At 49.5% G+C, this 12,552-nt stretch overlaps 1 protein-coding gene across 1 annotated transcript in view; it reads right to left on the reverse strand.

Moving 5' to 3' along the window:
- EIF3E (eukaryotic translation initiation factor 3 subunit E) overlaps positions 1-8,857 on the reverse strand; it is a 28,275-nt gene extending 19,418 nt beyond the window's left edge. Inside the window, exons 1-7 of the mRNA XM_078866918.1 lie at positions 8,735-8,857; positions 7,567-7,684; positions 6,751-6,868; positions 5,900-5,942; positions 4,550-4,654; positions 3,409-3,534; positions 2,769-2,893 (exon numbers count right to left, since the gene is read on the reverse strand). Coding sequence (XP_078723044.1) covers positions 2,769-2,893; positions 3,409-3,534; positions 4,550-4,654; positions 5,900-5,942; positions 6,751-6,868; positions 7,567-7,684; positions 8,735-8,824 — 725 coding nt within the window. The 5' untranslated portion in view covers positions 8,825-8,857. The remainder of the gene's footprint in view (positions 1-2,768; positions 2,894-3,408; positions 3,535-4,549; positions 4,655-5,899; positions 5,943-6,750; positions 6,869-7,566; positions 7,685-8,734) is intronic.
- Positions 8,858-12,552: the final 3,695 nt, after the last annotated feature.

Raw genomic sequence — 12,552 nt, forward strand, 5'->3', positions numbered from 1 at the left:
TCCATCTGTGCGGAGCTTCGAGTGATACACCCTCCTGCACCCACCCCTGTATCCATTTCTCTAGTTTACTCTCAGAAGCAGCCAAACTCGCAAAAATGGAATTTAACCAAAACTCCCAAAGCAGCAGGACCCTGCTGAAACGGCAGCGAGGCTCTTCTGGATAGGTAGAGCTCATTATTATTGCAGAGGGCTCAAAGTTGGCTCGGCACGGGCCGTCCAAGCATGGGCTTGCAGTCGCTTGGAATCCAACTCGTCACTCTAAAAGAGGTTAAGCCAGTGTTTGGAAGTGCAGGGATTGGCGAGGAGGGAGAGGGTGGTGGTAGGGAGTCAGCAAGAGAGCGCGCTGCGGAGTGGATGAGCGGTGGGGGGGGGAAGGGCGTCCCGTTACGAGCAGCCACGCGAGTAACCCTAGCCAAAGTCTCGCGTGACGCCATCTCTTCTTAAACTATTTAATGAGCTACCTCATGTTCTAATCGATTTGTATCGCTCCTCTCCATGCAGCCTCACCGAGGTGGTGGGGGAGGGGGATGCAGCAGCCTTAACCATTTGTTGCACGGACGTTGGCCTTCAGTCTCCCACTTGCAGCCAAATGAAAGCCTCGTGTTACAGGTGCGGGTGAGTGAACGTGCATCGACTTAACAGTGTACATGTGTATGTGTGTTGAACTTCTTTCGCACTATACATGGCCAACCGCGCTAATCTGAGGTGCGTGTACCTGCTGCAGTGTGTAAGCACCAGCACTGGGGAAACAAGTGGTGGGGCGTGGTGCCGGCCACACGGCACCACCCACCATCCCGTGCACCGTCACAGTACTTGCCACAACAGTCGTTGTAGACTATTAGGGATGTCTTTGTTGAAGGGTATATGATTTTTGTGTTGGTGTGTGCATTCGTGTTTGTATATAACGTCTGTGTGAGTGCACACTATTTTTAGGTTTGTATGCGTGGGTGTGAGAATGAATGCACGCGTGTGCATGATCATGAAAACCGTCACTCCGTGTCCGAGTATGAGTGTGCATTCATTTTTGTGAGGGTAGTGTTTGTGTGTGTGTGTACACGAGTTCACGTTAGTGTTTGTACGTGTGGATCAGCATTTGTGTAACAGACTGCGCATGTGTCAACGTGTATGCATGAGGGGAACCTAGGTCGACTCAGCCATAAATTAAGACCTGGAGAAGTGTGTAAACATCAGCACCAGGGAGATAATGGTGGCTGGGCGTGATGTTGGTCACCCACCCCCGTCGTGTGCCGTACCGGCCTTCATAGCTGCTCGCTAACAGCAATTTTCCCAAGGGTGGAAAGTTACATAGGGGGGATATTTGTCCTTGTATGAGGGAGAGAGTGGTGGTGTACTGGTTATGGCATTGCGCTACAAACCCAGCAGCATAAATTCGATTCCTGGCTAAGGCTAACAATGGTGACTAATAAGGAAAGAATGGGGTAAGTGTCAGATGCATTTTTTATTTAATCAGAATTTTATATTTCTGAATATTTAAGGGAATTGTGCACGCATGTAAAATGCCTTACGCGCTCCCAACAGTGACGTCACCCGATGCCACGCGACAACTCCTTTAGATGGGGGAAATTGTGGAAGTGATGGCACGTGTTTCCGGATCAATTGTAAATGAGCAAAACATTCTCATTATCTGCCCTTTTGTATCAAGGCCTGATATTCCAATTTGTCAGATTATCTGAAAACAGGGGGCAAATCGCTCGTGGCAAGTGATATCTGGACTTACCCTAGGCCTCACTTAAGTCAACCGAGTAAATATCAGTGCCCGAGTGTGGTTTGTAAATATGTAAAGTTGAACTTCTTTCGCACCGTACATAGCCAACCATGCTAATCGGAGGTGTGGGTGGGGGGGAAAAAACAGCAACCTAAGAAGCAGTTCTAAAGAAATTCGTTTTCAATCTAGATTTAAAAGTGCATAGCTGCAGTGCCTTCGAATATGGAAAGGAAGGACATTTCCAGACGGCTGCAGAAGTGCATCTGAAAGCGTGCGATGGAAGTGACCGTCTTTGTGGCCTTTGGGGAGACAAAGGCGACAAAGTTGGCCAGGCATGGTGGTGTGCATCACACCACCCCCCCTTCGTGTGCCATTCCCGCTTTAATAGAAGTCCAGGAGCCCAGACCAGATATTTCCGTAGTCAGTGCCAGATGAGGTGGCATAACTTTAGCGGTTCCAATCTCATTTAACATGGCCAATAACAGTGAATCATGCAATAACCATTTTAAAAGAGCGAGTTATCAAATAATTTCGTGAGACTCAAATGTTTCTACCTTAGGTGGTACCCATTTATGCTGGGCGGAATGTGCTCGCTAACAGCAGTTTTCTCATGCACATGCAAGACTAAATATAAAGCTTTGTGTGTGTGCTATGGGTTTTATGGATTCAATACATACTATATATATTGAACCTTATAACCGAGACGAGCGTCCTACGGTTAAAACCCAGCAAGTTGGCACAGTGGGGAGCACAGGTGGTGCATCTGCCAGTCACGTCAGTCAGTTAACTCATAACATGTGGGTCTTTCCCGTGACCTCTCACAGAGCCTTCCACATTTCACGTGATAACATCTAAATGCAAATGTCTGGCACAAACGCCGTGGTAAGGTCACCGGCATTTAGTGGTGGATAGCAGCTGTTGTTCGAAGAAAGGATTACAGTGGATCCTTGTAAGACACGACACGCCGTCCAAAAGTTTGTGCCTTCGTGTTACATAAGTCCTAGTCATTTCATTTCCCGAGTCCCGGTGTTATGCCACTCACTGTGGCTGGTAGAGGAAGAGGTCGATGATGTTGTCACGCCCCTTTGTGTGGTTGAAGAACACGAAGAGGGACCAGTGGATGAGCCACGTGCGCTGCTGCAGCGCCTGCAGCGGGGAGCTGACCGACTGCGGGCGGAACACGGCGACAACGGCGTGACAACGCGACAAGAGCGTGGCAATGACAACACGGCAACAACATTAATGCATTGTAGCAACACGACAAAAATTGACAACCACATTCAAAAGTGCAAGGGTGCCACAGCCATCTTTCAGCACATGATACAACTGCCACCTAGTGGCAAAATCTGGACACAAAAATATATTGGACACGATTACTGGGGGCAGTGGAGTTGAGATGCACTCAAGAAGGCTCAAGCAATCAACAGCTCCGTCCGTCTCTGTGGCTCCCAAGTAGCCATTACGAGCCTATGGAGACACACCAAGCCTTGGGGCTTGAACCCAAGGTTTTCGCCGTGTGTTTTCTGCGGCAACTAAATGGACAATATAGGCCTAACGAAATACACCCACGGCTTCACCCAAAGATATCGTCCGTCCGGTACCTCAACGGCATAGACACGGTCATTGTGAACCTAAGTCCCATGCCCTAAGCAAGCTGCCCCATGTCTCTCCCAGCAACGCACGTTGTTATCGATGGTGTCCTTGAGCCGGGACAGGTCCTCCATGGCCGCCTCCCAGTTCTGCATCAGGATCTCGGACGCCAGCTTTCCCCACAGCGAGTTCAGAGCATTGCGGTCGTTGGCAGGGACCTGGAAGGGGGTTGGGGGAGTAGGGGTGGGGGGTGACAACCGCAATGGGCGAGGGCGACCGGTGGTGTCAAGGACCCCAGAGTGTAGCCAGAGTCAGGCACGCTAGGAGGAGGCTGTGTCCCTAGGCTGTGTCCCTAGGCTGTAACATAGTATCAGAGTATTGTTTTTTGTTTGCATTTGACTGCAAGTATTGTGGTTAATGTAAGCATGATTCCTTGCAAAAGGTGTCAGTTTTGTTGCCAGAAAAAAGGGGAAAAACCCTATTAGTATCAGGACTGTTGGAGTGTTGTATCGTAATAAAGTTACCTCTACAAGTGTCTCCGGAACCCATTACATTTTATGCGCAGCGACACTAAATTACCAGCTCACATGCCCATTCTACTAAACAAGCACACAGCTCATAAGCTTAAACTGTTTCGAGCTTAGGCTATCGCTTACACAAGCGCCTTTTAACACTAACGCGGTGATGCATGTGGTGATGTAAATGTAAATCCACCCCTGGATGAGGGCTTCCCCACTATGTGCTGGTTGTGGAGGTTATTTAACCATACTTCACTATACTAAACCGCGTGAATTGATGAAGCCAGGGAACAAAGACAAAAAGACAAAGATCTCCCCCCATGTAGCATTAACAGATGCGTTGGAGGAAGTGCTGTTTGCGACCACCTATGGAGGCGGGCACAGCACACAATGGGGATGGGTGGCCAACACCATGCCTGGCCCGCCTTTGGACTCTCAAGTGGCGATGTTAACACATAGCACTGCATACTCATTTCAGGCCGAGTCACTCGGTGAGGCCCAGACTGGTTCAGATAATTCGTCACTGCTTTTGGTGGCCACGAGCGGGAACCGCACAAGGACAAAGATCCCCCGTATAGCCTTAACAGACTGTTGGGGAAAGTGCTGTGAACGAGCACCTTGAAGGCCAGTACGGCACACGAGGGGGTGGGTGGCCAGCACCACGCCGAGCCGCCTTTGTTTCTCACACACGTGCAATGCGAGTGGGGTGTGGTACCAGCACACGGTGGAAGTAGAGGTACTCCGCTGCTCCCGAGTAGTTCCCGCATTCGTACTGGAACTTGGCGTACTTGTAGAGCGTGTCCAGGTACTCTGCTCGGAACTGAGTCGTTGCAGGACAAAGTCCGTGACGGGGAGGAGAGGAGAGGACAAGCCGTGATGAATCAACTCTCACAATCAATATTAGCTTTGGCTACAAATCACCAGCATTTTCCACTTAAGTAGAATAACTCAGTTTGTTTAATCACATTAGGATATTTAGAGCAACTTTTCCCATTTTCCCAAATTATAATTTTTTATCGAACCACGTGGCGTCGGTTTCAAAAGCCTGTAACGGTGATTGGAGGCTACTGCCAATTCTGCCATCGACGCCGAGACTAAAGCTTACACCCTATAGCTTTACTCGTTTAAATGTGAATGCATCTCAAATCGCAGATCTAATTGCGGGAAACATAACGGCAGTGGCGAAAACACGAGAGAAAAAAACTAAACCATACACATCAAGTGACAACAGAAAAGGGAACCGCAGAAGAAGCCAGCTGACAACCCCATACACAAATGACAGGGGAACTAGAGCCGCCAATCATCCTTGCAGCGGCTTTTGGCCAACCATCGAATAAAGACGGTAACTCCATTGTGTACTTTCGGATGCGCTTCTGCGGCCATCTGAAACGCTCTTCCTTCCCATATTAGGAAGCCACTGGGGTTATGCACCTTTAAATCATCTACATTGAAAACTGATTTCTTTAAAACGGATTTTTGCGTATAGTTTGTTGTCCTTCCTCCGCACCTCCGACGAGCACGGTTGGCTACGTATGGTGCAAAAGAAGTTCAACGTCCATACATTCAGCAAGGCCAATGAGGAAACCCAGCTTGGTCACGAGGCTGCTGTTGCTAGCCAAGCGCGGTCACTAAACAGAGTTGGTCGGCACTGGGTTGATGTTGGTAGTCGTAGGTGGTCATGGATACTTAACTTCATAGTCAAATTGAGCTGGCTTTGATGGTCACTGGAATGGTGTCGGTAATCATGAGAACTGATTTGGAAATGAACAGAGTTGTAATTGGTAGTCGCTGAGCTGGGGATGTCCAATGGTGTAATGTCATAGAACCGGTTGGTATTCATGGGGCTGGTCCTGGTAGCGACACGAACGAGTTGGTGGCGACTGAGTTTGTATTGGCGGTCACTAGCAACACGAGCTCTGGTGGGCAGGGCCGGTGTTGCTAGTCACGAAGGGTGCTTAAGCATAACACCGTGGTGGTCACGTGAGCAGGGGAGAGCAATGCAGCTGCGGCGGGATCACTGTGTCCCCTGTTGCCTCAGGAAAGGGACGCGGCCGCCCTCGCTCACCCCGTGGTTCTCAGCCAGGTAATCGAAGAGCTGCCGTCCATCCCTGCACGAGACACAATCACGCGACACACCAGACATCAGCTGTGGCTGCCATTGTAGCTTGGTTCGCGATGTAGTTGGTGATATATTTCGTGATGTAGGTGAAGGTGTACATGGGCGATGTAGGTGGTTAGGTACGTGGTAATGTACGTGGTTCTCTTAGCTGAAGCAGGTGGGATGTAAGATATAAAATATGATGCACTAGTAATGCAACTACAGAGATAGTTTGTCATGATCACGGATATTGTCATCATCAAGCTCATAGTCATTTAAATGGCGATATAGCGAATGCAGCAAATAGTGTAGCTGCGATATATTTATTGACGTAGCAGACTATATAACTTGGGAACTGGCTAACAATATAATTGATGAGAGATATGCTGATATAGGCATGTGTATGTGTACATTGTGCATTTGTACATGTGTATATGTGTATATGGTGTTCACGTAAAAGTTTGTATGCATGTGTGCACACGGTGGCTCAGTGGTTATGGTTCTGCACAAGCTCAACTTCAGGTCAGCAATATCTGAGGTTGTTATGTACCTCCCCTAGGTCGACGAAGCCTTAATTGAGCACTTGGTGCATTGTGAGAACTTCAAAAGTTGAGAGACAAAAGTAGCCAGGACTTTGGTTCGGACAACAGGGCCCACTCATGTGCCATTCCGGTCTTAACAGGGACTTGCTCACAGGTTATCTGTGAACCTTATTGGACATTTGTGAAAAAAAGCTTTATAGCTCATCGGATTCCTCCAGTATAAGTAAATATTCTGATTGTGATATTCTGAAGCATGCGCGTGCATGCAGACGTCACCGTGCGTTCTGGATCTGCCTCTGGACTTCCGCGTCTTCGAACATCTTCACTATGGGCTCCGTCTCCGCTTGAAGCTGCTTCAGTTGAGATACAACCTGTGCTCGTTTCTCCTTGAGAGCTGCAAGGCACAAGCAACATCACACAATGTGGATGTATGTAGTGTCTAAATGTGACCACAGCTCGAGATGCTGTACAGAAACAGAGGGACTTTATCTCATTAGGCAAAGGAAAAAAATTACTTTAGCCTGTGCTTGAATTAGGGCAGGATGTCAAGAGCAGGGATGGCTGGGGAAAATACTTTTAGACTATGGCGGCGGGAAAATTAGCAACCTCCCACTGAGCGAAGGTTGACCAGAGGCTTTCACAGAAAGTTTTGATTGCTGGGGGAACAGAGCGCGAGAGGGGGGAAATAGGTGGGAACAAATCCAGTGGGGTATTTGAAGATTGCGAGTGCAATCTTTAAGTTGATCAGAGATTGCATAGAATGGGCCGCTATTGCGGTGATGTGGTATCTTTACAGGTGTAGATCAGAAGTCTCGAAGCGGCATTTAGAGCTTATAGGCTATATGTACTACCACCACTGTGTGGTGGTAAATACAGTAACACGGTTTAGTGGTCTACGCAGTGCACTTCAATCATGGTCCACCGGCTTGGATTACTTGTTTAGGACTCCCACCATGGTCACGAGTGTTTAGTTTTTTTTGTCCTTCCCCGCACCTCCGATTGGCACGGTTGGGTACGTACCATACGAAATAAGTTTTACATATATAACAATGACCAAGTGTTGCATGGACCTGGCCGTCGTCTCTCGCTTACTCTGTGGGATGTCTTGGTTGGGGTACAGGTTCTTATTTACGTCCATGGCAAAGTCAACCATGTTCGTGTTGCTGAGTAGATCCAGCTTCCCTTGCAGCAGCTCCTTCTCATCATAAATCTAAGGACACACAAAAACGCACGTGTAAACACACGCGCACACACACGTGTGTGTGTAAATCCACACAGGTGTAACCACACACGCACAGGTCTAACCACGTAAGTGTAAGCACGGACACGAACATGGGTATAAAGGAATCGTAGCTGTACACACCGGTGCACGGACTGAAAAAGAGAGTGGCCTCCAACAGCCACGCTAAGAAACGTATAAAAGCTTACAAGAATGTCTGGAGACACGTCCAAAGCCGTGCTGCCTGCAGTGTATAACAAAGAGTCATGTACAGTACACCCCCCCCCCCCCTCTTCCTTTCACAATCAACTGCTGCACGACGGAATACCCACACGGTTTTAGGGATTTGGCAATACAGTACTGTACTGTACTTCCAGGCACTGATCAGTGTGGGGGTTGTGCAAGAGTTGGGGGGGGGGGTTCAGGTATGCTCCATCGATGTTAGCCGAGGCCGGGAATCGAACCTCACGTGGCAGGATGTATTGCGCGGTGTTCGGCTAACAATGGACTCAACAAAATGGGACCTTTTTTTTACCGGTATCAAAGTATTTTTTCAGTGCACTAACCACTGCACCACCGCTCCACCCGGTGTTTGCCTTTGTACATAACGGCATATATTCAATGTTTAGAGCGTTACCATTCACGTTACAACTCCGTAATAACTTCTGTGGGTTAATAACCGCATCGGGTAAACATTAAAATTATAAAAGCTTATTGATAAATTCCACACGTGCGCGGCGACCATTCACACAGAGGCCTACACAGGGCTCCCCATTCAGATTCCCTACACCACATAGGTCCGGCGGCTCAGCCCCCGGCCAATCAAAGCCGAGCAGCGGAACCCCACGTGACCCGGCTCCTCCAATGGCACGCGGCGCTTTTTAACCTTATCCGCGCTACGAAATCAAAACGCGGTTTCGGGCCGCTTCGCTTAGAGCGAAGGGAGGAGATAGCCGAGGGAACGACGTGGGGAGGTTAAAACCTCCCGAGATGGAGGTCCATTCGCCTCGACGGCTTCCCCCCCGCGCGCGCGCGCGGTACCTCTTTGACGGACAGAAATTCGAGCAGCGGGAAGACGAGATGCCTGTCCAGGCAGCGCCCGATGTTGGTGGTCAAGTCGAACTCCGCCATCTTGGCGCGGAGGGGAGGGGGCAATGAGACCTTGCGGGGGGCGGAGTCCCCTGACGTCACTTCTGGGTGGGGGTGGGGGGAGGTATTGGGGGGAGGGGGTGTTGGTATTGGGGGGAGGGGGGTGTTGGTATTGGGGGGAGGGGGGTGGGGGGAGGGGGGTGGGGGGTGTTGGTATTGGGGTGAGGGGGAGTGAGGGGAGTGAGGGGGTATTGGTATTGGGGTGAGGGGGGGTGAGGGGGTATTGGGGTGAGGGGGTGTTGGTATTGGGGTGAGGGGAGTGAGGGGGTATTGGGGTGAGGGGGTGTTGGTATTGGGGGGAGGGGGGTGTTGGTATTGGGGGGAGGGGCGGTGTTGGTATTGGGGTGAGGGGGAGTGAGGGGAGTGAGGGGGTATTGGTATTGGGGTGAGGGGGGGTGAGGGGGTATTGGGGTGAGGGGGTGTTGGTATTGGGGTGAGGGGAGTGAGGGGGTATTGGTATTGGGGTGAGGGGGGTGTTGGTATTGGGGTGAGGGGGGTGAGGGGGTATTGGTATTGGGGTGAGGGGCGGTGAGGGGGGTGTTGGTATTGGGGTGAGGGGGGTGAGGGGGTATTGGTATTGGGGTGAGGGGGGGTGAGGGGGGTGTTGGTATTGGGGTGAGGGGGGTGTTAGTATGGGGGTGAGGGGAGGTGAGGGGGTATTGGGGTGAGGGAGGTGAGGGGGTATTGGTATTGGGGTGAGGGGGGTGTTAGTATGGGGGTGAGGGGAGGTGAGGGGGTATTGGGGTGAGGGGGGGTGAGGGAGTATTGGTATTGGGGTGAGGGGGGTGAGGGGAGTTGTTGGTATTGGGGTGAGGGGGTGTTGAGGTGAGGGGAGTTGTTGGTATTGGGGTGAGGGGGTGAGGGGTGAGGGGGGTGGTGTGAGTGGTGAGGGGGGGGTGAGTGGTGAGGGGGGGGTGAGTGGTGAGGGGGGGTGAGGGGTGAGTGGTGAGGGGGGGGGGTGAGGGGTGAGGGGGGGGGTGAGTGGTGAGGGGTGGGGAGTGAGGAGGCGTTCGATTCCAACTCACGGTCAACACCAGTGACGATTATTCTGAACCGGTCCTGGGCCTCCCATAGGTCGACTCAGCCTCAAATGAGTACCTGGTGCGGTGTGTAAACATCGCCACTGGGGAGACAAAGGCGGCCGGGCGTGGTGCTGGCCACCCACCCCCTCGTGTGCCGTGCCGGCCTTCATAGGTGTTCGCTAACAGCACTTGCCCCTACAGTTTATTAAGGCTATACGGAATGTCTTTGTCTTTGGGTGGAGAGGGGGGGGGTGAGAATTTATCCCAAAGGATGATCCAGAGATACAAATTCCCTCGATAGATAATTTCGCGAGTAAAACTCAACACGTTCGTCAATGACACATTTTCGAAACGTGCGTTGAGATTATTTCGCTTATGCCCACAACATACAGCCCCACAGCCTATAGCACCTGTTTAATGCATGATGGTGGCCGCCCAACCATGCACCATCCAGGCTCGGTCCCTGCTTAGCTTCTGAAATATGACGAGAATAATTTGATGCTTTGATCTTTGGCGAGGCGACCTTTGTACTGGTTTTAATTCACCAACACTCATAATCAAGCCGTGTAGTAGCTCCACACACTATTGCCACTGGCAAATACGAACCTTGCAGAAACGCTTAGGCCAACGGAGCATTTAAAACAAATTTCATATTCCCTACTCTTTTTATTGGAACGGTTATTTGTTTTACATTCATGAGGTAATGGAGTTAAGAAAACATTTTCTTTAAACTGGGTGACGTTTATAGACTTGGGGGGGAAGGGTAAACAGCGGTTGTAACTATTCTGGAAGAAAAAAACCCCCCCACGGTTGTCCAACAAAGGATCGTGTGATTCCCAAAGCCAAACGCGCAAAGCCTCACAGAACCTAGTGCCACCGACGCAAACAACAAAGACAGCCAACAACGCACGCCCAGGTGACAGTTGAGCCACAAGGTTGTCGACGCAGCACCATGATACGACTGGAGTGGTGACAGGGGGGGGGGGCAAGTATGGAGTAGGTATGCAGCGTATTCGACGCATAGGGGCCCAGTAGGTCACAAGGGGGCCCGAATTAACAGATAAACAAGTAGAAAATGTGAAGGAAAATTATTCAACAAAAATATTCATTAAAAAAAAAATTGTCTCTAGTCTACCCGATTAAAGCATCTGGCTATCATATCAATAGGGCAGCATAAATTGGCACGATCCACCCCCTTTGAGTCATAGACCGATGGGGCCGGCATGCAAGCAAGACACATGATAACTTAATTGTGAGTACTGTATTGCACATTTCCATTGTTTGTATTAATAATGTCACTGTGAGACTGTCTTCCTCTAAACCGAATACGCGGTACAACTAAAATAATATATACTGTATAATAAAAATAAAACGTAATAAAATAATTCTCACGACGTTTCGGCCACAACGCAAGCAGCCGTCCTCAGGTGAAAACCTAAAGAACCAAGAAGATGAATCCCTGCAGTCACGAAAGCTTTAAATCGAAATATACTGAATAGTTAGAGCCTGCATATTATTGTATACGGGTTCAAACATCCGTACCTATTTCAGTTAAAGTGAGTCGAGAGAAAGGATGGGGGCCCACAGTGGCATCTAATGGCATACCCCGTTGAACGAGATAGTTGCGACCCTGAGTGGTAATGTAGTGGTGAGTGGCAAGTGTTTGGGAGCGCTTCCTCCCAATCGCATCCTATCGTGTCTGTGGAACGTGTCATAAAAATAACATCCTCCAGATCCTATCCCTAAATTTCCGTGCAACAAGGATCCAGCAGAATCAATGGATTGGACTTATCCTATGAATTAGAAAATACGTGATTTCAATGTATTCATGTGCCCAGCAAACACGAGAACGTTGGCCCAATGTTGGTCTAACGTTCCATATTTACTGGGTAGGTAAAGTAAGTCGAAGCCACTTGCTTTTCCAACGTGAAGTCGGACTAATTACTTCGGGTGGAGGGGGGGGGTGCAGTGATTAGCGCGATGCACTGTGAACACAACAACCCGAGTTCGATTCCCAGTCAAGACTAACAAAAGCTTTAAAGTGATATCCGAACCAGTCTTTGACCCCTTGCCCTTGCGCCAACCCACACTGACCAGTGTGGTGAAGTATGGTCAAGCATTCGTCCAGTTATGTCATGGATGACGTAAGACGGGGAGGGAATGCATTCGTCCAGTCGTGGATTAATTGTCAAAGCACAAAAATAATACGTTTATCCAACAGGCCAAATGCAATTGATCTAAAGGGGGAGGGCGTTCAACTAAGTAAAACATCTCGAGACTATCAATGTGCAAATATCAATAGTGTATATGCACTCGTATTTACCACCTTTGTCATTAATATTAACTAAAATATTGTTTATTTCACCAGGTAAGGCCCACTGAGCTATACATCTCTTTTTCAGAAGTGACCTGGCTATCACAAATGATAGCTCAACGAAGTGGCTTGTCACGTGGACATTTATAGCAGCCAAATACTCTGAACGCGTGATGATTCTAAATGTGGAGGGAAAACCCGGAGGACCCAGAGAAAAATCCACACCACCAGAGAAAGCATGCAAACTCCAGATATACGGGCGTCAGGGTCGGGATCGAACCCACGACCTCCTGTGTACCAGACGAGGTAGTTAACATTCCGTGACCATGGCATTAGCACTATCTGTGATCGTATCACCCTAAATATGCACGATC

The sequence above is a fragment of the Lampetra fluviatilis genome, chromosome 23, assembly GCF_964198595.1.
Source record: "Lampetra fluviatilis chromosome 23, kcLamFluv1.1, whole genome shotgun sequence".
NCBI lineage: Eukaryota > Metazoa > Chordata > Hyperoartia > Petromyzontiformes > Petromyzontidae > Lampetra > Lampetra fluviatilis.